The 27947-nt window shown below is 33.7% G+C and overlaps 4 protein-coding genes across 8 annotated transcripts in view; 1 reads left to right on the forward strand and 3 right to left on the reverse strand.

Moving 5' to 3' along the window:
* The window catches only part of LOC136774325 (uncharacterized), a 38631-nt gene extending 25635 nt beyond the window's left edge, over window positions 1-12996 (reverse strand). For all 3 annotated transcript variants that reach the window (XM_066728537.1, XM_066728536.1, XM_066728539.1), the window contains exon 1: window positions 12441-12996. The gene's annotated coding sequence lies outside the window, so the exon portion shown is untranslated. The remainder of the gene's footprint in view (window positions 1-12440) is intronic.
* Window positions 12997-13556: 560 nt separating this feature from the next.
* On the reverse strand, window positions 13557-16438 carry LOC136774048 (beta-catenin-like protein 1). The gene is made up of 9 exons (XM_066728111.1): window positions 16214-16438; window positions 15690-16066; window positions 15290-15621; window positions 14994-15217; window positions 14736-14918; window positions 14519-14666; window positions 14271-14437; window positions 14023-14206; window positions 13557-13948 (listed from the first exon to the last, which is right to left on the reverse strand). Exons 1-9 carry the CDS (start codon window positions 16241-16243, stop codon window positions 13860-13862), a joined length of 1734 nt encoding a protein of 577 aa, XP_066584208.1. The 5' UTR covers window positions 16244-16438; the 3' UTR covers window positions 13557-13859.
* Window positions 16439-18530: 2092 nt separating this feature from the next.
* Window positions 18531-25015, reverse strand: LOC136774050 (acyl-protein thioesterase 2-like). Of its 2 annotated transcripts, none has more exons than XM_066728113.1 (8): window positions 24987-25015; window positions 19949-20040; window positions 19635-19666; window positions 19504-19566; window positions 19384-19431; window positions 19059-19305; window positions 18826-18990; window positions 18531-18762 (listed from the first exon to the last, which is right to left on the reverse strand). In XM_066728113.1, the coding sequence occupies exons 2-8, from the start codon at window positions 19994-19996 to the stop codon at window positions 18715-18717; spliced, it is 651 nt and encodes a 216-aa protein (XP_066584210.1). In that variant the 5' UTR covers window positions 19997-20040; window positions 24987-25015; the 3' UTR covers window positions 18531-18714. The 2 variants fall into 2 exon arrangements, with proteins under 2 accessions (XP_066584210.1, XP_066584209.1); XM_066728112.1 differs by lacking the exon at window positions 24987-25015 and adding an exon at window positions 20941-21038.
* Gga (ADP-ribosylation factor-binding protein Gga) lies at window positions 20296-26828 on the forward strand. Of its 2 annotated transcripts, XM_066728109.1 has the most exons (12): window positions 20296-20308; window positions 21367-21433; window positions 21546-21706; window positions 21777-22010; window positions 22093-22269; window positions 22354-22573; window positions 22637-22987; window positions 23079-23211; window positions 23284-23663; window positions 24989-25155; window positions 25241-25351; window positions 25423-26828. In XM_066728109.1, the coding sequence occupies exons 2-12, from the start codon at window positions 21397-21399 to the stop codon at window positions 25513-25515; spliced, it is 2064 nt and encodes a 687-aa protein (XP_066584206.1). In that variant the 5' UTR covers window positions 20296-20308; window positions 21367-21396; the 3' UTR covers window positions 25516-26828. The 2 variants fall into 2 exon arrangements, with proteins under 2 accessions (XP_066584206.1, XP_066584207.1); XM_066728110.1 differs by lacking the exon at window positions 20296-20308 and having other exon boundaries at window positions 21297-21433; window positions 22649-22987.
* The last annotated feature ends 1119 nt before the right edge of the window (window positions 26829-27947 follow it).

Here is a 27947-nt window from a genome sequence, read left to right on the forward strand (position 1 = left end):
GCTGGCACGCGATAAACCAGCGGAGCAATTATTTTACTCGATTTCCATGGGCTCGAGTCGTTTATCCACACCGTAACATAATCGCTCGTCAGCAACGTAGTCGTGCTTCTTCGAACCTTCCACCACTCCCCCCCCCCCCCCCCCCCTCTTAGCAAACCATGTCATTATCGTAGCCTTTATATATACGAAAATACAGATTCCCTCAACAAAATCCTGGTAAAACGAATGAGGAACAGAAAAGTTCCTAAAATCTATATAAATATAACTCGTACCAGGTATACTCTGGATCACTTTAAATATTACAGAAAACATTTGGTCATTTATCGAGAATATACAATGATCGATGTACAAGCGAAACGAGAGCCGAGTAATAGTTAAACTAAATCAAGTTTGCAAATTAGCTGGTAAATAATTTATCAGATCGATTGGCCTCTGAGTTTTTTCCAATCGAGAGCCAGTCGAGCGACACTATCAGGATACATGAAAATAGCAGAGAGAGAGAGAGAGAGAGAGAGAAATAGAATGCAAGGTCCGGAGTAATTTAAGGGAAAGTCTCGGTGATGTTGGGGAGGACAAAGAAAGAAAAGTCGAGGGAGCAGAAGCAAGCAGCAAGCTGTTTAGCTTGAAATCCATCAAGCTGTTCGTTACCCACTTATTAAAGTTATTTTACTTGGTGTAATCGGCACTTCCTAGTGGCGCTGTTATTAATAATTTGCCGCTGCCTCCGGTCTCGCTATAAATTGCACTCGCCTATTCAAATGTAGCTCATTACGCGCACGGTAAGATCGCTTCCTCCTATAATGTAATATAATATGTAATGTACGGTGTCTTCTCTGATTTTATCTACTCGAGCAATCTCAAGGATGCATCGCGACCCAAAGAATTTATCAGAGAGACGCGCGTTCCCTCTTCGCGCGTTTCAGCCTCATTTTCTCATTATTAATCCTATAACCTCCACCCTCTGTCCCATTTCTCTCTCGAATTTTCGTATCCCTGATGTCTCCTAGAAACCTCTAATTTATACGCTTCTTTTATTTCAAAATTCTTTACAGTGATAAAAAGAGAATCGTTTGAAATTTTCTAATGTTTAGCCTCAACATTTTCTTCGTTTCCCATTTTTATCAAATTTTATATCATTCGTGTCTCCTTGAAATTTTTAACTTTCATTAGTTTTACTTTAGTGGCGATTTATTACGAAAAATAGTTAAACAGGAATATAAGGAGATGTACGTGTATATATACTTAAGGTTAGGGGGTGTTATTCAGAAATAGGATGCCTAGATTTAGACGAAGAGACATTTCTGGCTAACAATTTAGGGGCACAATTTAACAAGGATGACTGAAATTCGGTCACGGTTATGCTCTTCCCAAGATTCGTTTTAACGAGTGAAATCTAAAGATTCGTGATTAAGCGATCAACCGGCTTGTCCACTATTACTCTATTAATATTCAGCATGCGCCGCGGTAGTAAAAAAAGGAAAGGGGAAAGGAGAGACGAGAGGAAGAAAAAATTTTATGAGATTTTGTGGAAGGGAGGAAGAAACAACAAACAACCGTTCTTTCGAGTGTGCTTATAATTGGGTGCCATCGAGGACGTTCCAAGTTTTTTAATTAAAAATATCACCTCTCCTATATATAAAAGTATTTACAATCTTATTTTAGAAAGAATCTCCTATTCCGGATCATTTATCCTTACCTCGTGGATTTCACGCTTAATTTCACGTATCATTAATTAAAAAAAAAAGAAAATCTCAATCATCGATATATAACTCAGTGAATTATACGCTTTTCATTTAGCAAGAGCTCCTCTCGCTACAAAGTAAGAAAGTTCAAAGCCTCCTGAAACATAAGCTAATTATTGCCGAGTACCAAGAATTATTAGCTGCGCTAGGGTTTCGAGATATCCCATACGGTACGAGCTAATCACTCGTAAATATCTGGAATTATATATAACATTAGTAATTCGAGATTCGTTAAGGGGAATTATTTACAACTGATTGTAAATCTCGATGTAATTATCGGAGATTCCGTTTGACCCTTATTATAATAATAATAAAAACCGCAGTAACTTCCTATATTTCTATCTTTAGAATTGAAGAATACATCAAGATGAATTTGCTGAATGCGCTATATAGTCCTCTCTCTCTCTCTCTCAAGATGATAGATACCGAGCTGGTGAAGCAAGAAGCGGCTCTGCAATGGGGACCAATAATCAAAATTCATATATTCAGCACTAACAGACGTCAGCGAGCCACAAATTAAATTACACATTTTTCTTTCACGCGATATAGCTCTCGTCTATTTTTATGTGTATTCCACAGAAATAACAATCCAAGAGCAAAATTTCTATATATGTAAAACCAGTATGTACATACATATTTTATTTTAATGCAAAATTACAAGATTGCAGAAAAATTCATGCAAATTTTGATTTACGCAGAAACGCCCAAGCGCGATACAAGTCACGCCCGTCGAAATGAAACATGGAATTGGACCGCCAATCGTATAAACATATATATATATATATATATATATAGAATAATCGAGCTAGGTTTCATAAATTTCCGTTGAAACAAGAGAGACTCGGCTGAGCGAGACGGTAAACTCGGCGTATAATCTACGCATACATATATGTGTGCGTGTGCGTGTGCGTGTGTAGTAGCGATGGCTATCGTTCGACTAAAAAGTCTAGCACACCCACACATTGCAGCTTAATCACGCGTTCACGGTCACACGCGAGTTTAAACCGACGATGAAAAGGTCTTCTTAGTTCGGTCTAGCGGTCAGCTATTCATCCGTCAAAGCAACGAATCTACGCCGTCCAATGAGAACCCTCGTGGCTAGGCGAAACCAACACTCGTACAATTTTTAAACCGAAAACGCGAACTTTCTTCGAAATAAGAAAATAATTCTAACGCGTATAACTATATGCATCAGAGTTAAGGAATTTTTAATCAATTTGTCTCTCTCAAATCGTAAATTATTCGAATAAACAAAGGAATGCTCTAGGTGCGTCGTTCGTGCGTGAGAATTAAACGATTCCTACAAAGTATCAAACATGTTTGTAACAAGCATATTGACAAATTTCGAGTTTGTTACTCGGCTGAGATAAACTTGTGTCGAAAGTATAAAGTTACACCAATGCACGGATATATATTTTATCCTTTGGCTCTCGCGTGATGCGCTTGTCACTGTTTTTTATGAATGGCCAATGATGAATGATGAATGACAAATGACAAATGTGCATGAATACGTATTAGACGACTGCGAGTAAGAAACTCTCTTCTATATATATATATATATATATATACACCGTATAGTACTGCATTAAAATGTTTGCCACGTTTTCGCGATATCGCGTGACTATATACTGTTTTTTTTTATGTAACGCTATTACAAAAAGGAAATTGTCGAATGTGCGAGGCTAATAAATGGCTTTTGTTCGAGTCCCGTGACATTCCTGGAATGGCGAAGAAGCAAAACAAACGTTCGCGTGTACAGGTCGAAGCTTGCTTGGGGTTTGTTTACCAGCGAATTTAAAGTCGAGCTGGCAGGTTATTATATTACAAGTATAGTTGTAATAATCCAATAATGTTGGGGAGATTAACGGTTTTAATTCGTGCCGGACGTAAGCGCGTTGCACGTAGGACTGCTGCGTTTTGCATTACGATTGCAAAACGTGCCATTGCAACGTGCCCCTCGGTACACGCGTGGGTTTTTAGCGAACGCGCGAGGCTGCGCAATCCATGCTTAATTCTCGACCATCCATCTTTCTGCTTTGAAAGAATTCAAAACCAAGGGACGGTCCGTCTATAGGGAAAAAGCTTGAAAGAGAGCACGAGAATCCACATGCAACCCTGCGAAGAAGAAGCCTCTCGGGAGACAAACGGACAAAATGACAGAGACAGTCATTAACGAGGAAAGCTAAAAAAAAGAGAGAGAGAGAAATGCATGCCAGAGATTTTTCCAGAAAATACGAACAAGCTAAGAAAGAGGAGAAAAAATAGGATTTGAAAATGTGCCAAGTGGTGGATGTACCACGTGTTTAAAAACACGTATCAACCGTGCGAGTGAATAAAACCGCGGGAAAAGTAACGAAACGATTAAAATTAATCTCTGTAACATCGTTAAATTTATTAGCAAACTCGCGAAAGAATTTTCATGGAGATTCGTTAGCCTAGTTAATCGGCTATCTAGAAGACTATAAATAAGCAAATTAAAAATAAATTATCGACGGATCTACGTGTTTGCGTAGCTCTCGCAGCTTTTTCTATAAAGTGTAAAATGTTAAAGAGCTGCTGGCAAGTAATACGTATTTAAGTGGAAGCTTAATGGAGAATTACTCAATTAACCGAGTCTTTCTTCTTTTATTACCAACGATTAAAATTGGCGATAAAAAATTGTTGAAAGCGATAGTCGAGGATCAATGGTGCGTTTCGCTCGTCCGTTGGCTTTCGTTGATCCACTTAATTGTGATTTATTATCGGGATCTATCGGTCGAGCATTCAACAATGGTAGGCTGATGGTTACACGTGGTAAGCACAGCTACTTCTCTTTCGTATCGCGCTAGATCTTAGATCAGTCGATCGATCATGGTGGCTCATGCATAAAATCCGTAGGTAGAGTATCCGAACCTCGTCGAAACGCACCAACAACGCGAGATCCATTTGGAAGGACCCAACGATAACACTCTAACGCATATATATATATATATATATATACATTCTCCATTATCAGTTTACAAGAAATTAATATATAATAAAGCGAGATAGAAAATTCCGATGAATCTAAAGTAGCAAATAAAATAAAAGACACGTTAACCACGAGTATCATCACTGGTATACGGGTCGATGATTGAAAAACCTCGTTGAGACTGTGTTTGGGGGCAGCGATGCGGGACGATTTTATTATCGAGATGAGAATCAATGAAAAGAAAGAGAAAGACTCGGGAGGAGAAAAGGAGAGAAGGCGTGAAGTTTATACACGAGCGAGGCTCGAGCGATTGAAACGTTGAAAGAAAGTTACGGGAGAACACGTGGTACAGACTTGGCTCGTGCGTGATTTGTCATTAAAACAATGGAGTATTTACCGAAGAACCGCATCAGACCTCGTATAATTGATAGGTGCGAGGAAATTGAAAGAGAGAGAGAGAGAGAGAGAGAGAGAGAATCGTGTTAGGATGCCGGTGGTTTTATCGCGACGATACTGTCGTTTTAATGGCAATTAGGTGATAATTAATTGATCGCTGGGAGCAGCCAACGAGGTTATTAGGGTCAACGCAGAAGCAACGGGCGGATGAGTATCAGCATCCAACGGAACGTCGCGTCCAAACACTGTCCGATGGAAACTGCAGAGCGAAAGACGAGGAGGAACTCGCGCGGGATGCGAATGCCATTCTCCCTCGCTCGCGACCAATAGCAATGACTTTCTCCAGGAAGTCGCTCGAGCTTCTTCAAAGCTGCTTCGCAGCCATCGCGAAAGCTTCGGAGAATTCTAATATTGGACCTCGACGCTTTACCTACCACAACTATATTTTCCCGCGGCGGTAGTTGTCCTTACACAGCGAGAAGAGACTATAAGCTTGATTTTTCTTCGTCCGCTCATCCTCCATTCTCTCCCCGTCGCTTACCTGTGAATGTATGTTAATGAGGGAAAATAAATAACGTCTTTGAGAGTGAGAGGTGTACAAGGAGGCTTTATTTTTCACGAGTTTCATCGTGTAAGCGCCAAGAGGCACTTTAAATGTCACACGCATTATCACCCTTTAGAATCACGCTCGGCAAGCCGTGAAAGGTTTCTTTCGAAAGCTCTCCGAGACTGAAGCAATTCTAATGCAAAGCTTTTACAGCCGAAGAAAAATGTCCCAGGCAGCAGCTTTATTGACGATTCGCCTCTATCATTTCCGCGTGGATTATCCGTCGAAATTCCTCTTTTATTCCAGTGCACGGCGTTGTAATATTTTTCGTTACAGGGACTCGTTCGACGTGCTTGTGGAAACTGCGCGATGTGTAAAGTGCTCCGGAGGAAACGTCGATTCCTCCGCGTGTCTCTGCGCGCGTATGGTGTCAGGAACGTTCCTGGAACGTTCCAACGTGCCAAATTCAGTCCAGAAACGTTTCTTCGACGTCTTTCACGTTACACGCGCTAGGTGGGCGGTGTACGAGTCACTTACGGTTCTCGTTACTCGCGTATCCTTCGCATCCATGCGTTGCAACGCGTTGCTCGTTGTCCGTCTGGCTGCGGTCATTGAAACAATTGGAGAATTATCTCAATGAAAGCGACGAATGCTACTCTCGGTGACTACTCTTTCGTGCACGTTATTATTAACCTGGAGCGACAATTTTTGGCGAGGGGAAAACATTCTTCCGTCTTGGTAATAATAAGTCGTGTTACTATAATAACGTTGTTAATTGATTTATTTATAAATTAGTACAGAGAGTATACATAAAGTGGTGAGGTTAGATTTGAGACTATATAGACCCTTTCCGAAATCTGTTCCCACGGGCTATATGATGCCGTAGTCACGTGGTCCCATTGGCAAATGTCTGGACTCGGTAACGTTGTTAATTGATTTATTTGTGAATTGGAGCAAAGAGGGTGCAAATAATTGTTAAACAATAATGTTCCATTGGTATTTTGAAGACTCGATGAGAAGGTTTTTCGATTTTCGGTAGAATTTGAAGGTCTCTCCATAGAACGTGGCATAAAGTTGTAGGGTTCGATCTGGCTAGACCCTTTCCGGAGTCCGTTCCCGCGGGCTATGAAGCCGCAGTCACGCGGTCCCATTGCCAAATATGGCTGGACGCGGTATTCTTAGCACTGCTCGAGCGCGAACGACACTCGACGGATTCGGCCGAGTCGGTTCCCGTCTCTCTTCCTTCGGCCACTAGATCGTCCACGATCTACGATCTACTCGGATCTACATACGCACGTACATACTACCGTTTGTAGTTGGCTGTTTTGCCGTCTGCCGCCAAAATCGAATCATCGGGATCCACCGTTACCAGCACCCTCTATATATATATATGTATTGCACGACGACACAAACCACCTCTCGACGCCTCGACATCCACGAACCTCTGTGCGCTGGAATAAACAACCCCTCCCCCCCCCCCCCTCCTTTAGTTTTTCTTTCACGTTCCAAATAATGGAAGAAAAAAGTGAATCCGCGCAAAGCTTCGTTATATTCGATACAAAGCTTTATTGATTCACAGAAAAACTCTTATTCTACGGTGAATCGTGTGGAAAGAACGGATAGTTTTTAGGAGAGATTAACACGTCCCATATTGCGAGATATTTTATTTTTAGCCAAAGAGACGCCAAGACAAAAATGTTTCTCCCCGTTAGGAGTGAAAGGCGATGAAGAGCAGATTTTTTCACCATCATGTCCACGTACAGTGACTTAATAAATTCTGCTCTGAAAATTCGCCAAAAGCACGTTATTTCGGGATCTCTATCGGGGAATTTCACTGTCGCCAAGAAAGCGCGAAGCGTGATGGTGGATGACGGAGAGAATGTCGTGAGAATATGCGTGAATTCAAGGATATCGCTTAAATTCATTCGTCAGAATTTCACTCGAGTATAGAAAATATTCTTCCTTCTTTAACTCTTTGCAAAGAGCAACGAGTCGATCGATGGAAAATGTTGGTTGAAAAATCCTGTGCGCTGTATATAAGAAACGCAGGATTGGGAGAAGAGAGGTGGTTATCTATATATATACACTCTGCTACACATATACAGGATCGAATAATCACGAAGGATGGTTTTGGCGTGTGTATAACGAGCAATGGGGTTATTATTGGAAATTAATAGACATTGACAGGAGAGGAAAAGGTTGGTATCTAGGGACGGGTGCGGCTACTTGTCCATTTCTAGGTCATGGAAGGCTGTCAGAAGGGTGTGGTGAGTGCTGTTAAAATTGCTGATGGCAAAAATGATTTATCAAGAGTTGCTCGCGGTATATATATATATATGGGTGACCCTTCGTACCTGCCATATTAATACGGTTAATGTATAGCTGGCTCGAGCTTAAATTACATTGTAACGTAACTGGCTGCGATTATAAAAGTCAAAGCGAGGAATAAACCGAGTGTGTGTTGTTGTTGCTGCTGCTGCTAGTAGTGGAGAGCATTATATCACTGAATGTAACCTGTTGTAGCAAGGTCGAGGAGCATGTCGGTTAAGGAGTGAATGCACGTGACGCAGAAAATTCCCTGCTCTCGTTTAATCCAGCCATGCTTTCGTAACCCTCCGCCAAAAATAACTCGGTAAAAGCAGAATTCGCCAACTAGACGTGGAGAAAAAAATCGATCATTGCCGCAAATTGTTTAAACCGAGATTGAAAAGCTCGTGGGAGATGTTTTAGCCATTCCCCGATTCATAATATTTTCATTTCTCTATACACGTGCGCGCGTTCCTCCGGCAGATCGATAGATTTAACGGTAATCTTCCTTTTATTTATCTATTATTCCTGCATCGCGAGAGAGATTTATTTTGTTGCTCCGCGTAGTATCTTTATCTCTACTTAATTCGTGCAGTCGGATAAATCTTATATGTATCAGCACAAGGATTTTCTTCTCGAGTCTATCCAATGTTAATCGTGACAGGCACAAATACACATACATATGAATACTTTCCAATTAACATACGAGGGCAAATTTAATCACGTGTAGCAACGTGCGCCTCTATATATACGAATATGGAATACGTAAATATGATTCTATTAAATGAATTTTTCTCCTACGCGCTTTTCCCACTTTCATTTTCGGCTCACGTCCGACACTTTTTAGTCTGGATATTTTCGAAATGCCTGTTGGATAAACGAGAATGTGTTCTACGATAGTAACTAGGGGGGTAAAGAGTGTTCTATTAAATATTAATTACTGGGAAATAAACAGGGAGTTTGAGAATGGAGGAGACTGTATAGGATGATGTGGAATATTAAAATGGTAGCGAAAGACACGGTAGGCGTTAGTTAAGAGGATCCCTCATATCGACATTACAGAGCAAAACACGTGTCAATGATACGACGTTCTTTCACGACCGATTTCAAACTCATTATGCTATTTAAATTTTTTTCAAATTTCTTTTTTCGAAAATATAATTATATTTAAGTAGACAGAGCAGCTTGTGACGTCACTGAAATGATATATAATGAAATTGAAATCAGTCGTCAAATAATGTCGTGTCGTTGACGCATGTTTTCGAATTTTTCGCTCTGTAATGTCGGTAAGAGGGATCCTGTTAAGGTAGGTTTTTCGAGAAGGGAGAAGAAATCGGTGGAAAATAAGAGGAAGAAGGTACTCTTTAGGGGGGAAAGAGGGACAGAAAGAAGGACGGGAGGAGGGTAAGCTACGTAAACGACAGCGAGAGTGAATGGATCGATGAAACCGTCTCGACGCGCCAGGCGCCATTGCCAAAACGCCGTTTATTATTCCTCCAGCGAAAAAAACCTTCGTCAATGTGTTCGTTTATTTCCTCGAATTGACAAACATCAATATAGAGAGTCGCCTATACAAATCAGGTTAATTTACTCTTTCCTAAAAATCCATGACAACAAGCCACTTCCAGAAATTGACGCAATTGGAAGCGATGCTTGCTGCATGCTATTGCCCAGTGAGCGCGCGCGCGCGCGAATTACATTGTATAGTTGTATAGGGTTACCACTTTTTTTTGGAAAGTGAAATAATGTAAACACGAAGATTTACAGAGAAATGATAAGTATATATACAGTGAATTTATAAAGTATCCATTATACTCCCTTATTTCACAGAAAAATAATGGTTCTTACATACTTGATATTCATAAATCATAAATTATATCAAGTTCGAATAATTTAAAATATTTTATTACAAAGTACAGTGGCAGCTATAGTTTTAATTGTAAAAAAGCTTCGAGTAGCACTAGATTGTAAACAAACGGGAAGAACACTTGGGAGGTATACAATAGAATTAATTCTAATTTTATATCTTCTTAATAAGAGACTCTTACTGAGAAATTCAAACTGAATGCAAACATTGAGAAAAGAGAAAAATCTATGAATGTCTATTTAGTCATTAGAGTTAAGTACAGATTACAGAAGAATCAGGGTAAGTGAATTAAGGCAATCGAGCCGAAAGCTGCAAACGTGACCCAAAAATGGCAAATTTCCTCTCCACGTGTGGATACCACTTGGCGCGAAGAAGAAGGACTTCAATCAGTGTTAGCTGACGAATACGATGATAAGAGGCGAACGATCTTCAAGGGTATCTGGATTAAACAAAAGCTCGTAGGTGGTAACGAGAAAAAGACTCGTGAAAGTTGGCTCTGTGAAACTGACCTTTATTCAGCACTTCATTAATCCTCTTAAATAATTTTACAGAAAAAAATTATCATGTACAATCCACATGAAAATAAAACAGCAGATCTAGATGTAATCATATCTGAAATTGATAATAAATAAAATACTTCACTTTTCATTTACCATATTTTTTTTTGGCATTTCATCATGCATGATTCTAACTAAAAATGGTATAAAAATGTAGATTTATCTCAAATTTGTTGAGATATAATATTTTCTGTGAGAAAAGAGTAGGGACAAGGTAACTAGATTCGTTTCAGGGATGAAACTGAGAGAATTATCTTGTTAACTGGTTACCAACTGTAGTTTTCAATTGTAGATTCGAAAACCTAAGCCTGTCTTAAGGAATTTGTAAATCTAGGCCAGTTTGATCAATAACAGTGAGAACATGTCTCTAAGGCTTCCAGAAATGCTCCCCCCCCCCCCCCCTCCTCAAATTACCTTCATACTTTCCACAAATCTAACTGCTGCCTATCTATACCTTTTTCATCTTCTACGATATTTAAAGACCAAGGGCCTTATGAATGTTTATAAGACTTCTTCTAAATTACCCTCGTACTTAGCCTACGATTGTAGCCTTCCTAAAGAAATTAAAGACTGAAAGTCTCACTTGACCTTACCTTCCAAAAAAATATTGCAAAAAACATTGTAAAGTCGCAAATTTTAATGCACTATGCGCTAATTTAGCGCAATGAAACACAGTGTGATTTTTTGATGCAATGAGATCTGTAATTGTTTATATCAAGTAACCTAAGCTACGAAAAAAATACTATCGATAGACATTAAGAATATATTAGCAATGTATATGTGTGCGTGTACTATAATTTAAAAAAAAACTTCATTTGCATCTCGTGTTTTTCTTTCCAAACCTCCTTACCTTTCTACAGATACGCCTTCAAGGTCGTGTTACTCGTATCGCATGAATTAAAACGTAAACGATGACGATGGAGGTTTTCATTGTTAACCGGAGAAAATGTAATTTTCCTCCAATTATCATTTTCTTAAATGGAATAAAAATTTTCGTATCGAACATATTACTTTAAGTATATATCTATTATTAGTATATAAATAATCGTTATTTAATTCTTTCACAGGAAGAATAATTAATAGCAAAAAGAGGGCACATTTTTTATAGACAATGAATGTAAATTTAAAGATTCTTCCCTCCCGCCCATAAAAGGCAATAAACAGATGGAGCTTTAGGTGGACACGATTGAACGATAAAAACAGAAAAGGTACACTGCTGAATAGGATAGAAATGAGAAGCGAGATTGCCAGCGCATTACTCTATTTCTACTCAAGTTTCCTAAATATGGTTTCACTCTCAACAATTCTTACAGTTGATTTTTCAAACTAGAATAAAAATGACACAAAATATTGTTGCAACATATACCTGCGCGATCATATTTCCATTTTCTGAATTGCATCAAGCTTGACGTGGGAAGATATAGAAGATTAAATAAAACATACGTACTATTTTCTAATCCTTCGAAATTCTCCACTTTTAAATCACTATTATAGGATTTTCTTTTGTTCTTTTTTATGAATTTTAGTAAATTGAAGCATGTGCATGTAGTACAAGGGCAATTCAATGTTAAAACACGCACAATAATTGTACATTTTTTACGGCCTTGCATCTTGCTTTAATTTTAGAAGGTTATGGAGAAAAAAAATTCTGAACTGAAAATTTGTTAAAAAATTTGTGAAATACATCCAGCTGGAAATGGCACCATAGCGAAATTCTATAAAATATGTACACGTAATTTATGAATATAAAAACTTTGAAATTATAAGTGATACGAGAAGTTGTGATAAATCTTAAGAACAAATTTAAAAAGTGAGGTGAAAAGAATATCTATTTTATTGTTGTAAATAATTGTACCTTCTCAAAGAATAAATGGACTTTTAAGGCAATAATTTGCGAGTATTTCTTATAGCCCTTCTTTCGATATCAAGTATAAAGTTTAAGTAATCTGAAAATTAATTTGAAAGAACGTTGAAATTTACGAAGAAAGACAAATCTTTGCATAGAGTAAATAAATGATGGAGTATACTAGAGAAAACTGATGATATACCGAAAAATTAAATTAAAAAAGCTTACCTTGTTGATACTGTAACGAGAAAATCGAATAAAATCAGTATGAAAATTGTATAGCATCACATGTTGGTTAATGTGTAAAACATTCACTAAAAGGGCAACAACGTTTCACGGCACGTAAAGTATAAATTTGTTGTCTATAGGGTGGTTTTCACAAATGATCACAACTCTCACAAAAACTAGAAGCAAAATATATTAGTTTTAGGAGAGGAACAAACGACCGCACCTCCGCTTCTGACACATGCAGCAATGTGAACTGATGTGAACTGGGTGTCCTCGTCTTTTGAGTTTTGCCTCGTCTCATGTGGCAAAGACTTTCGCCTAAGACAAGAAGCTGGAATACGATTGGTCGCCTCGAGTTCGAACAGCCAATCGCGATCGATCGGTCCAGTGCGTTGACCCCCTCTTTCGCATGCTTCTATTTTACGTTGAAGGGTGAAAAGTATTCGCACTAACTTGCGTGATAATAACAAACTCACGATAAATGAATCCAATATTTTATAATGCTGCTGTCTATTCGTTTATTGATGTCAACTTGTCTATTAAAAGTCTTCCGCAGTTTTTCACCTCTTCCTCCGGTACAACTAGCTCCGAGATTTTAGAACGATATCCTATACACCAGAACTACACCAGGCCAGAGTTGCCAGAATTGGCGTTTTTACAGTCAAAACACAATCACATATTCCACATAGATGTGCATTTGTGATATGTATATGTATCCCCCTCCATTCGACTCGTTGGCTGTAAGAGCATCAATTCTGGCATCACTGCATCAGGTCAAGCACTAATAAAATTGCTGACGCATGCGCTCAACCCCGTTGTCATAGTGACCAAAATACTAGAATTATTAGCACACAGCTTTTTTCTCTACATTTCTGCTTTATAAAAAATTATTTATCTGAATTTATCACCTACTAAAATACTGTTTCAAATTATTTCACTCGAATTTAGAAAATATTACTCAAACTTTTAAAAAATAGATCAACAATCATTAGAATGTACTTAATCTAATTCATAAACATACAGACCTCATCTGTTGATTTCCATTACCTACAATTAAAGAATTAAGATTATTAAAAACATGAAGTTTAATCTATCTGCAGCAATGTTTAATAATCGTTATATTTTCATGTGAATTATTTGCTATAATTTACTACATTGGACAAATCAATTTATAAAGATGCAATGAAATTCTTTATTATTTACAATTTATGATAAAAAGAATTATTCTATAATTAAGAACTTATCTATTTATAATTATACTTGCAAAATACTATACTAAACGCGTCAGTAACCTCTCATTATTTTACGTGAACATTTCATCGTCATTCATTTAGTATAAACATGTTTTATACAATTATAATAGCCGCAAAAACTCTGCATACATTACAGAATTTTCAATTTTTTTATTATGGAATTCAACTAAAATTTATCAATAAGTTGTAAAATATGGCGTTGTTCGGCTTCTTTCCAATCGGTATCTCCAGCATCTCCTAAGTCTCCAGCATATTCTGGAAAATTATAGATACAAATTTTAGACTTATTATTCATTGAAGATATAGTATATATTATAAAATAGCTTTACCTCTCATTATATGTCTGATAGTTTTCACGGAAGCTCGTCTTTGACCAAGTATCCTCGTTACACGTTGCTTTACTTCAGGAGCACATCCTGCACAGGCTTCTAAAAGAACGTAATCTACTAGCTGCAAAGTAAATAAACCTCCTTCTAATCTCTTTAAATATGATTCTTCTTCATCCTCATCGTCCTGTAAATAATATAGGTTAAATCATTTATATAAATTGCCATTAATTTTTTTAGGTTTTGTTTGCCTTTAAACTCCTTTCCACGGCTTCAATTTTATCCAAATATTTGAAATGCAGTTCCATTAAACGGTCTACTTTCTCGCAATCATTTTCGGTAAATTTACTAAGCAACCTTTGACGTTGTTGGCCTTTACAATTTCGCAATAAACTTCCAATAATAGAAATTACGTGTTCTATAAAAATATAAATCATATTTAATATTAGAATAATCACATTTTGGAGGCATTTACACAAAACATTTATAGTTTCATTACCTTCGTGTTCTTCTGCAGAAAATATTTTTCTTCTATTTTTTGCTGGAGTTTTCATAAAAAGAGGAAATATTGTTCTAAGTCCAAGAATGTCAACAAATTTAGTGCAATTTTCTTTTCCATCTGGGCCACTCATAGCATGATCCAAAACCTAAAAAATATAGTTTATGCACATGTGACTGTTTTAAAAGGATGTAAAAATTTGATAAGCAGAACATACTTTAAGTGACCCATTTCTTGATATTTTCTTTTCCCTTAGCATCAAATTCATCAGTTGCAGACCTTCACCGCGTAAAAACCGATCTCTATTTACATTAATCATTAAGCTTGAGCATAATACGTTAAATAAATTTTCCATCATTTCTAACTCTTCAGCTGATTGTGGATCATGTCGTTTGTAATACTATAAATCATTAATTATATTTAGTATGTGCAAAAAAAATAAGTATATCCAATAATATTCCAATAAAGTGATTACAGCTAACTGTTGCAAAAGTACATCAATGCCATCCATTTCTCCAAGCAATAGTCTATTCTCTGGTGTTGATTGCAGTAAAATTGATAACATTTCACTAGCGTACAATTTATTATCATTAAATGGAATCTTTGTTTTAAGACGTCTTAAAATCCATTGCATCAATCCTTGTTTACCAGCCTCTACACATACATCAGGTCTGAATTCCAGAAGATTTTCAAAAATAGCTAAAATAATTCAGAAGATTAGTTAGCATCTATTATATGTTAAATAATTAATTTGTCTTTTTCGTCATTTACTTAAAGTGTTATAAACCCCTTGACTCTCTTCTTTGACAGCCTCATCTAATCTCTCTAAATTTTGAACTAGTAATGCGCAGATTTGTTGTTCCAGTAAAGCATCAATGAGAGTATCAGCTGCCTCTTGGCTCTCATGCAAAAGATCAATTTCTGTAAGCTCTTGTAAAAGATGTACTATGGCAACTGTTATATCAGTATTTTCATGTGAAAGCAATTCAAGCAACGAAGGTACTGCTCCTAACTCTACCACTAGTGGATATAAATCTGGATTAGTTGCTATTGCATGAAGTTCCTGAAGAACATCATGTAATTCTACTTCAGAATCCAAAAACCTAGTAATTAATTAATTAAATAAAATATAATCATAAAATATATAATTTTATTCATAATAGTAACGTACTTTTCTGGTTGATCTGGAAATTTAACTCTCATCTCTTGATTTTTTAAAGCTCGTTTTTCAAACAAAAGAACTAATCTTTTTAAACTAGTCTCATCAATAGCTTCTACATGTTGTGCCTCAGACTCAACATATCTAAGGATATTTTCCTTTTCTTTTTGAGATAGCTGTGGCTCTATAACATCATTTTTTGGGGAGGAAACAGTAGCTCTGACTGGAGTTGAAGGTTCTTTTCTACTATCTGGACTACTTTGCTGTAATTCTCTTGCTGGTTGACGTGCATGATAAGGAGTTTTAATTACTCGTTTAGCTCTTTTGCTTTCCCACTCATCCTCATCATCATCTTCTCCAGCTGTTGGTCTTTTAGGAGTATTTGGTGGCTATATATATATGTAAAAGACAAAAAGTTGATTTCACCAAAGAGGTTAGTTAGTTATTCAGGGATTATATTATAAATAATTCTACCTATGAATATTCCTGAATATAGTAAGTAAAAGGCAACTTTTATAAATTACGAAAAGACAAACCTTATATGATAATAATTCACCAATATCCATTCTGCTTGACTCGATTTAAAAAGTTTGAAATTTTCTTGTAATTGGCGGTTGCGATGAGTATTATGATGATGATGAACAGCAAGTCACAATAGTCACATACATATATATACGATAGACTCGACGGACTAAACAGACAAACTCGACAGAGGTTGTAATGATTGTATACGAATCATGTTCGAATAGTGGGCATTACATGGTAACTAAATTAATACATATACTCTTAAGTTTTCAACTCTTTAACGTAGTCTATACCGTCCATACAGAGTGTCTCATTGTAAATAACAACTTTACTGAAATTTATGTCTTATCAACAAATGATGGATATATAACCAGTTAGGCTTTAAAAAGCACACGTAAGATTTTGAAAATTCATCTGATCTTGAGAAGCCATTTGAATGGTACATAAAGGTCATTCAGAGTTGTTTAACATGTTTGTTGTCCATACGCTTATAAGCATTCAGCAATGCAATATCCTAAACCTCTATACTGCGTCTAAACATAAGTCTTATAAGCAGCGAACGTGTTAAATTTACAAAGCGGTTATATTTTTCAAAACATCTGTGTATTGTATTTACGGTCGTGCGAGCGGTATATTTATATAAGTATTTATTAATTTATAAATCTTAACTATGCCTATAATTTCGCACTACATAATTTCATCTTTTGAGGCATTTATAAATATTTAAATTTAAAATTGCACATGAGGCGTGAGACATACGAATTGCGAGGGGCTTACTTAGCTTCAGTGCCTTCAGTATATATGTATACATACCTATAAGTCAATATGTATGTATAAGTATAGTAATAGAGTTAGAAAGACTATACATATATAGTGTCCCTAGTGTGCGCGATCGCTATGAATTTTCACTCATACAAATTTGAAATTATATCTTGTTAAAGGAAAAGATAGCTATACAAGTATTATAACTGAGCAGTTTCATCTGAAACTTTTGTTTTAAAAAACAATGTTGTTTGAGGACCGAGATTTCAATCAATTCAACAACGGCTTTCGAATCTCGAGAAGTCTTTTCAGATATAATAATAAAACTTTGAAATTTTAACTATTATTAGGTAACAATTGTTTTTCATTTTTATCGAATATTTCGTAATTTTATCCGAAAAGTATTGTTCTGACGACTCGATCGATAATAGATGCATGTTGAGATTATAATCGCGCGGTTTTTAAATAATATTGCTTTTTTGAAAACCAAGCTTTAATTTATTCTGTAAATAGTGTTTTGCTCTTATATATCGCGAACTATACTTATTTTTAATAAGACTCACATTTGTTGTAAAGAACGAAAAACAAATATTTTAAATAATTGCTTTTATAAAGTATTTTGTTTCGGAAAACAATTTTCAGTCACTAAAATATTATGAATTTGTAATTTTTCTTTAAATAAAGATGTAAACATACCTTTTCGTTCCGTAATATTGGTACAAGCAAGGGTCCTGTTAACAGTATTATAATTTATATAATTTGCGCTGTATTTTGGGTGCTTTCCAATTAGTTTAAAAATCGACGCAATCAAACACAAATGAACAGTTATGTGAGATGCAATGTACCACTTGTATCTGATTGTTTCAATTTTTAGGCTAATTCGAAAGCTACCAATATCTCTTATAGTTATGGAAATATACGTCTTTTTGCATCTATAATTAGGGACATTTAATTAATGGACCCTGTATGATTAACAAGTATATACAATTTTCATCACATATTTGAAGAAATACGTTCACTGCTTTATTTCAATTTTTACATCATAGAACAGAATGTTATATACTAAAGTCTAAACTATAATTTTGTACAGTTGGTCACTGTAGATATTCTGATTTTAGACCGCTTAATATATTTTGCAATATGAGTTGGAATGCACAAAATAATTAAATGTAAAATAAATTGTTTTTTTTTCATAAAAGTACATAGAAATATATTATTAATTTTTATATAATAAAACTATTGCAAAATAGAAGTTTCTAATACTAAAACGTAATAAACTTTAAGATTTGTTATATGTAATTATAAATTAAATTAAATGCGCAATTAATTCTATTACAAATAATCTTATAATTCTATAAATTAAAGTACATAAATCAAGGTAATAATGTTACTAGGAATTTATGTAATACCTCATTACATGCTTCAACTGGAAGATGAGTGATTGTTTTTAGTATAGGATTTTTAATTATGAGTAAATGTTAAGATTTTTCACCTACTTATTAATCTCATTATATCAAATAATACATACTTGTACCAATAACAAACTGCATTTGAAATATAATAAAATCTCTAAACATACTATTTACTCATTCATAATTTTAATATATGCTTTTAATTTACAGAATTCCTAACTACTGTCTTTGCTTTTCTTCCTTTGGAACTTCTATACGTAATATATTAACAAGTAATCAATTTATTAATGGACAATAAGATAATTGAAGCAATAATTCAAGTACTGATAATTAATTTATTACAGTGGCAAAACCTTTTCAAGAAATTTCTTCACATCCTGCATTTCCTGTAAAATAAGAATATGGTTTACAAGAGAAATAAAACTATTATATATATTTTAGATACCAACTTCTTCACATGAAGCATGCATCATTTCAGGATAGGTTTTAAATTCAGTTTGTGTCATAAATCTTTTCAGTTCTGTAGCAGTCATCTGACCAATTTTATATGACACCATAGTATCATTATCCCCATGACATTGTAATAATGGTGTATCTTTGTTACCTATTGCTGCCTATATCAAAATATATTATTTAAAATTTCACTGTACCAAAAAGGATAAAGAATAATAATGACACTTACCTGAGGGAAATGTCTATGCAAAGGAAGCCAAGCTGATAGTGCTATAACACCTGCTAAGGGCTCTGGAAATGTTAGAGCACTATATATTGCCAAGGCACCTCCTTGACTAAACCCACCAATAGCAATTCGCTTAGTTGGGATGCCTGCAGCTGTTTCTTCTTGAATCATTCCATGTACCATTTCTGCAGCTTTTTGTATTCCTGCTTCATCTTCAGGCCCACTCTGGTCTAATGAACGTAAATCAAACCTACAAAGAATTCAATACTTTTTAAGATATTGTATTTACTTTTATAATACAAAATTTTAAACCAAATTTAATTCTTACCATGCAGGCATTCGGAACATTCCATTTAATGTCACAGGAATTGTTGGGCTGCCATAATCATAATAAAAGTTATTGAAATTTTTAATTAATATCTTTCTTATATAATGTAGGTATACATACGCAGTAGGACAAATTATTTTGACATGTGGCGGTCTGATGTTAGCTAAATTAGCCCATCCATTTCTAAATAGGGACATAAGATAAATATATATCTAATTAGAAGAATCAATGTAGGAGACCTAAAAACTTACCCTGTATCACCTAACCCATGAAAAAATATAAGCTGAAAAATTAATACAAATTGTATAGTATTATTTATATAATAGCTCAATTTAAGTAATATAACATTAGTTACAAATTCTAACATTTAACGATAATCTTGAATAAATAAACACCGTTTTATTTGTAAATTTAATAACAGTATTTTTGGAATTTGTAGTGCCAAAGCTTTAAAATTAAACAAATTATGATCCACTATTAAAGTATAATTCTTTGCTATATGCCATACGGTGTTTGATATTAAATGTTACAACAGTAACCAAAAAGTTTATGCAAAAATAATTACCGTAGCCGTGTGTCTGGCTGTAGCAGCAATTACAATTGGATTTGACATTACGTCTTGCTTGTCTGGATGGGTTTGTGAAATTCCAATAAAACCTGACGAAATGTATTAAATGCTAATAGAAAATAGGAATACTAGCCAAATTTTATCTTTATGGCTACTATCTCTTGATATTAATTTTATAAACTAAACGGCGGCGGCTGGCGGCTGCTAGTGCTTTAGTACAGAGGGTAGGGTAGGGGTAGTGGTTTAGTGAGTATAGTACGTATAAATCTTACAACTATAGTTTGTACGTAGCGTAATGAGTATAATTGTGTAGGAACATCTAAGTAAGAATAGTGTAGGTAACTAATATGAGCAATGGTAATTGGCAACAGCTATACATATAGTAATTAATTCAAACAATACTTATACGTATGTGAATACGCGGCGAATACCAACAATTGCCAACAATGTATGTACATATACATAATATACAGCTAGACAAATGTGCTAATGTGTTTACATATATGTATGTGTATATGTGCACAAATTTATAGAGTGTGCTATACATATACATTCAGTACTAATCTACAATATACAGCTACAATAATCTCCTAAATGTCTAACTAATCTCTTCCGCCCTAAGGGCAAGGGTCCTAATAATGCAAATCTAACATTTCTTCTATATTGTATTACTGTACATACATGCTATGCATACAAATTGTATAGAAAATATGTTAAAGTTAAAGAATAATCACTAAATTTTATCATGAATGAATTGTTGAACATTTAAAAAAAAAGCAAAATTCAAAAACAAATTTGGAATATCTAGCCGCTTTAGGGATGGATATTTAGCCTATTGTGGTAGACTCGTAATATTTCTGTGCTATAGTAATTATTAGATCGAAAATCGAATAGTGCTGTAATATTTGTATGTTTAAAAATCGTGACTTTTTTTTATTAAACAGAAACTAGAATAAGTAAGCGAAATTCGGTGACAAGTATGTACACACTTCAGTTTTTACACCCTCTTGTCTTCAACCTCACAAGTTACACAGGTTACACTCTGTTATGCTGCGTTACGCATACACTTAGATCAGAGATCTTTCTGCGGTCATTCAGTTAAGTGATAAATGTCAATGTGGTATCAAACATCGACAGCTGTTCATAGAAAACCTATATGAACTAAGATTTTCTAATTAATAACTATTGTTCTTGAACAATGCAACATGCATCAACCAACATTAACTAATACAAATTGATAAATATTACAACAAATGTTTGTGCATTAGCTATATATTGTATTATAACCTGTAAAAGTTTACACATTGAATTCGGTGAATTTCTTCCACTATCTTTTCTCATAAATGTAACTTGAGAAATATTGAAAATGGAATGCATTCGATCTAAAAATAATATTCATTATTTGTCTTGAGCAGAAACGTAATTACACAGACATAAGTTGAAAAATGGATGTTGTCACTACAAGTCTTGAGGCTTTGATTCGTAAGTTATTTAAATTAATTTTTATAAACATCATATATATATTACATTAAATTCTTGGTTAAAATGATACTTTTTTAACACTATGCTTAAGAAAAAAATTCTGCATATTTAGAGCGGGCCACAAATTCTCAAAATCAAAAACCTGATACAGCAGCTATTGAAGCATTTTGTGTTATGATTACAAAAGAATCAGAAGGAATACAAATTGGGAGTAAACTATTAGCAACTTATATACAATCATCAACAGAATCAGAAGCACTTCAAGCATTATTTGTTAGTAGTAAAATAGTAGTAACTTATATTTTGTCAAGACTAATGTCATAATGCATATTTTGTTTATCAGCTATTAGATATATGTATGAAAAAATGTGGGCCTTCATTTCATGCAGAAATTGGAAAATTTCGTTTTTTAAATGAAATGGTACGTCTTGTGTCCCCAAAGTATTTTGGAAATAAAACTCCTCAAGCTGTTAGACAAAAAGTTTTACAATTGTTGTACAATTGGACAAAGGAATACCCACGAGAAGTGAAGATTAAAGAAGCATATGACATGCTGAAAAAGCAGGGTGTAATTGAGGTAGGTTTAATTTTAAGATTTATCAAATAAACAAACGTATTTTGTGTTTTTTAGTAATGACAAAGCTAGTATAAACTTTTAGGAAGATTTATCATCTGTCCTTGATAGTGCAGAAGATATCTTGAAGAATTCATCCAAAATAAAAAATACCCTTTTTGAAGATGAAGAAAAATCGAAACTTCTTCAAAAGCTGCTTCATAGCAAAAATCCTGCTGATCTACATGCTGCTAATCGATTAATAAAAACTATGGTGAAGGAGGTAAATTTTCATTGCATCTAAATAATGTAATGCAATTTGCATATTTTATTTAAAAATATTGTAAATATCTGAAATAAATTCTAGGATGAGAGAAGAGTACAAATAAATTCAAGAAGAATCAAGGAATTAGAGTCTGTACATAATAATGCAAAGCTGTTATCTGAAATGTTAGATTCTTATGATAAGAATGAAGCAAGAACAGAAGATTTAGAATTAATGAAAGAGTTGTATCAATCGTGTGAGCGATTAAAATCTATCATATTAAGATTAGCAAATGAAACTCAAGATAATGAGGAGCTATTAGGTAAGATTAATTTGTACAGAATAAAATATCGTTTAAAAATATCTGATGTTTACATTCTTGTAGGTGATGTTCTAGCTGCGAGTGATGAATTAGGACAAGCTATGGACAAATATACATCAATTATAATTCTTGGGAAATCTGTGAATGATTTTAAAACTAATTCAAATATTATGCCTTCATTATTAGATTTATCCTCTCCTTCAGAAATTTCTTCTTCCGAATCTACTTTCAGCTTAAATGCAGAAAAAGCTTCTAACAAATTACCAAAAGCTCTGCAGTCTGACTTGGAAGCATTAGGAGATATCTTTAGTACCTTAGAAAAATCTAAAGAATTTACTACTGATGCAAATCTTTTACTTCCAAATACTTCTATAATGCAGCCAGTTATTAGTATTTTACCAGCCATTAAAAAGAGTAAGTACTTTAGTATTCTAATAGATATAAATAGGGGAAATAAGAAATAAGAGCAAAGAATTTTAAGTAACAAAGAATATCATATAAATAGGTGAAGAAATTAATAATGTAACAAAGTTAGATAACAAAGCTAAAGCATTAGAGGAATTAAATGAATTAGGTGAAACACTTCTTAAACAAAGCCTTTCTAATTCAGTAACAAGAAAACGTTTAGAAAATTTTAGGTAAGTTATTATTAACAAATAGAATTTATTTTGTAATTAATATATTTTTTTTCCAATTTTGTTATCTTTCAGTAAACTGCCTTTAAAAGATATTGCGCCGAAAAGTCAATCAGTATTGGAAACGGTAAATTTAAATTTAAACAGCTCATCAACTGGTATTTTAGCACAGCCTAATACAATCAACAAATTGGAGTTTCAATCAAATGAAAGTGAAAAGCTTAATTCTACATTTGGAGAATTGTCAAATGGCGATGATACTTTGCTTGATATAACAATGGAAGTAGATAATAATCAAGCAGTCAAAGATACTGAAAAAAAATGGAGAGACGAGAAAAATACCGATTTAACATCATATGAGAACACAAATATTCCTAGTAAAGCTAATACTATTAAAGAGTTAGAGATTAAACCGTTAACGGATATTAATATCAGTCTTCAAGATATTCAACCTGGTAATAAATATAATATTCATACACAATGTTTTTCATCCTATAATATGTATGCTAGATGTCGAAAACGTATACAACTGGTCTACAATCTTAAAAACTAAGGCTTTCCAAAATACTTAGAAATTTATCATTTGATCTAGTTTTTCGAAGCATGCTTTTATCCAACGCGTTTATTAATGACGGTACATTGTGTGATTATCGGGTTACTTCAAGCAGGGCTGACGGCGCACGATGTGTAACACCAACAGCAACAAGATTATATATATTTTTAGTAAGTCGGTTGCCGCTTTGAGGAGATATATACATTCAGGCCGCTTAGATTAGTATTAGCGTTAACAGGTACTATTGACTTAAATTCAGTATAAATTGCGAAGTATTAATAACACGAAATCGTAAAATACAGTTTTGTCAGAAATACTACTAATTTTGATGGTTACAAGCACAGTGACCGCTATGATCGTTAATATTCTACCCACCAGTGAAAGTGGTAAAATATTTCAGCTAAACCCACAACAATATGGAATTTCAAATCAGAATATCTAATGGTTGATAGGATGAAATGATAAATTTACAAGTGTTAATGAAGTTCTTGAGATAAACTACACGAATATGCGATAAAAATAAGGGATTTCAATTAAAAATTTTAAGGCGACCTTCAACACTCGTATAAAGACACCATCTGATAGTTTTTTAAAAGTAAAGTAAACGGTATAGTTATTAGACGTCGACAATTATTGGGCAAATTCATTTTAAAAATCTGTCATAAGTGTAAAAATTGTAATAATTTAATATTTTTTTGAAAGCTAATGAGACTGTTTACTTATCAACTAAGAAATAGCGAGGATTCACTAGGGGGAACGTTTTACAAAGTACCAGTGAATTTTATTGTTGACTTCACGATGCGTTGCGTAATAGGTAACATTTTGATAAATAATGATACACTTGAAGAGACTGATGAAATAAATGAAAAATCTAAGAAAACTAGGATGAATAAAATTTAGGGAGTTAGATGTCTAATAACTGTAATTCATTTATACACTAACTACCATAATTAGTCGAATAGCTGTGTTTTTTGAAAACTGCAATTCAGAATTGCTTCATTTTCATTTTTTAAAGAGGTTTTCAATCAAAAAACGTTCCTCAACTATCTTATAACTATACCGATATCCTACTTGAAATTATTTAGAATTTTTTTTTCTACCGCCCTTTGATTTTAAGATGCTGACCGTTTTCGTCATTTTTCTTCACCCCCTAATGAATTTCGTATATTATATTTTAGCTATATATTAGAATTTTTTGGTTGGTAATTATTTTAGTTGTACTTACAGGTTCCATTCCTCCCATGACTGTTATTGATGAGAAGAATGATATATCGGTTGTTTTACATTTTGCGAAAGACAGTCCAAGGCCTGATGTATATGTTGTAGTAATTACAACAATGAGTAAGAGCGCCAAACCACTAAGTAATTATTTGTTTCAGGCTGTAGTACCAAAGGTAAATATTGATAAATGCTATTGTGAAGCGTAATGATAATCTGCTATGGTTACTACTAAATTATAAATCTTATACATCTTTGTAGAGGTGTAAGTGTAGGCTCCAGCCACCCTCTGGTACCAACTTACCAGCTCACAATCCTTTTCTACCTCCATCAGCGATTACCCAAATTATGTTAATCGCTAATCCTCATAAGGTAATCAGAGAAAATCAATAAATAAATTTAATAAAATTTATAAAAGATTTTTATAATGAATTTTATTTTAGGAAAATATATCATTAAAGTTTATGTTAAGTTACATAATGGATGATGAAACTTTTACAGAAATGGGAGAAGTTGATAAAATACCTTATATTTAATGTTACATATGAATAGATGTGATGTTTTAAAATGCTTAAGAAATGACTATATGCGGAGTATACTTACATTTTAAATTCTTTTGATTGTTTTATATGGTTTTCATTTGTAATCTATTGAACGTTGTACTTAGTTTTCAAAGTATTCTTTTTTTATTTACTGTTTGTTAAAGTGCTAGAGAAGCAAAAATCTATTGTAATTATACACTACATTTCTTCATGATACATATTTTAAAGTATGTAGATCTATTTTAAGACTGGCAAATATAGAAATAAATGCGAATTATTGCGCACATTATTTTCATTTAGTATCTTCAATAATTTCAGTTTCCACTAGAAGATTAGCCATACAAAATAGCTGGGCTATTCAGTTACTTCATATTGCCATCATTAAAAAAACATTTTAATTATATTTTTTTTAATTTTTTATTTTATGCAAATACTTCTAATTCTATTTGTTTATTTACTTCCTAATTTAGAAAATATTATCTATATTTTACACTCGAATAAACATCTTACATTTTGTTATATACAAAATTAATGAGATGGCCTACTTAAAATGTCTTATTTAGCATTTTTATTAGTATAGGAAACAGGACATTTCATGCAAATGATATTTATTTGTAATGATAAAGATTAAAGTATATAATTAGGAATTTTTTAGCTCTTACATTTGTTTCATCAAAATAATTATAAAGTGACAGGGTGATATAAGCAGATTACTAAAAAGTTGCAATTATACTTATTAAAGATTAGGATGGGATTTTACCAATGTCAATAAATTAATTCTTCCATAAGCTAAAATTCTCTAAATTTACTAAATATGAATTTAATACAATTTGAAAGAAAGAAATGCTTCCAATATACTACATATAATAAAAAAAATTTTACTTTCAACTTTGATAACTAAATTTTTCAAGTCCCTTATAGATTCTTCTTGAGATAGTAATTTTTTAAAATATTCATGTAAAATGCATTTAGTGTTTTGTAGTACAGGCTTAATCGTAGCAAATCAAAACTACCATATTACCACAATGATTAATTATACAAGTACCTCACAAAATGTGTACCAATTAAAATTGTAATTGATATTTAATAAATTTTAATAAAATGGAGTTACTTCTTATCTAAATAAAATTATTTTTTATAAGTAGGATTTTTTTGCAGAAATAGAAAGACAAGTTATGAAGTAATACAGCTATGCCACCTATGGAGTATACAGGGTAATGGTGTTTAAATAAAAGTAATTAACATAACAAGTTCTTATAGAAATTTTATATTTTTTCAAATGGGATAGCAAAAATTATTAACCTTATACTTTTAATGCATATTTTCGCACAGGAAATGCTGAATTCTTTCGAATCTCCTTCAATGTTTTCCTATTAGCCTGGAATGGCGTAAGAGCTCTTCTCATTGATCGAGTTTTCTTGGCCCTCAAATCTAAAGGCTTGTACTTCTTATTTTTATACAATTTACGCAGATTTTCCTTCTGTTTCTGGTGCATAATTATATATACTCTAGCAATTGCCTTTCTAACAACACGGCTGTAAATAGTTAAAGTAAGTATCAGTTATCACTTAGTGCTTGAAAAAGAATTAAAATTTAGTATCAGGTGCATTCACCCCAGGCAACAATTGGTCAGCAATCGGTGATTCTATCATGTAATTGTATACATTTTTGGATAAAGTCAAACAATATTCAGTCAGATGATAGTATCACTGATTACTTACCCATTTCTTGTCTAGGTGGTATGTATCCAATTGCATCAAGTAATTACATTTTGGAAAGCTTTGAAGCAGCACCTCCTGTTACTTTAGAAACACGAAGGTTTGTAAGTTCTTGCTTAAGCACCTCTAATTGCTTCAGCAATTCCTTTTTGTCCTTCGTTCTCAATTCTGAACACTTTACTTTACCCTAAAAGAGAAAAATTGTATAAGTTACATAAACAATTATTAAAATTTTTCGATTAACATATAAATCTCTTCAATAAGAACAAAATTAACAATTCCTTGACAAATTCGCACTAGCTGAGCATGGTTTATTAATAAACTTATTATTTTAGGTTATGTTAAACAAAAATCTTCACAGAAAAAAAACCATAAAAATACTTAATAGAACTAATAATAGCTTGCATAATAAAAAATAATATATTAATTATGTCATTGATTCACAAACAACAATTATATAAATAATTGGATTTAACTTAGAACACGCACTAACCATCTTTGACGAAATTTACGGTAACAAGGAAAGAACTAAAGCGCCACAACAATAATACCAACAGTGGTCATGAATGGAATCAATGAGATAAAGGTATCTTTACAATTTACATAAGCGTGTATGTACATACAATGGCCGTGTTCCGTTATTGACTGTGAGTACTAGTAATCTATAGTTTGCGTGACATAAACTATAGATTTTCAGTACTCACAGTC

The sequence above is a fragment of the Prorops nasuta genome, unplaced genomic scaffold (assembly GCF_024137725.1).
Source record: "Prorops nasuta isolate Cenicafe-Biocafe unplaced genomic scaffold, Cenicafe_Pnas_1.2 PNAS00006, whole genome shotgun sequence".
NCBI lineage: Eukaryota > Metazoa > Arthropoda > Insecta > Hymenoptera > Bethylidae > Prorops > Prorops nasuta.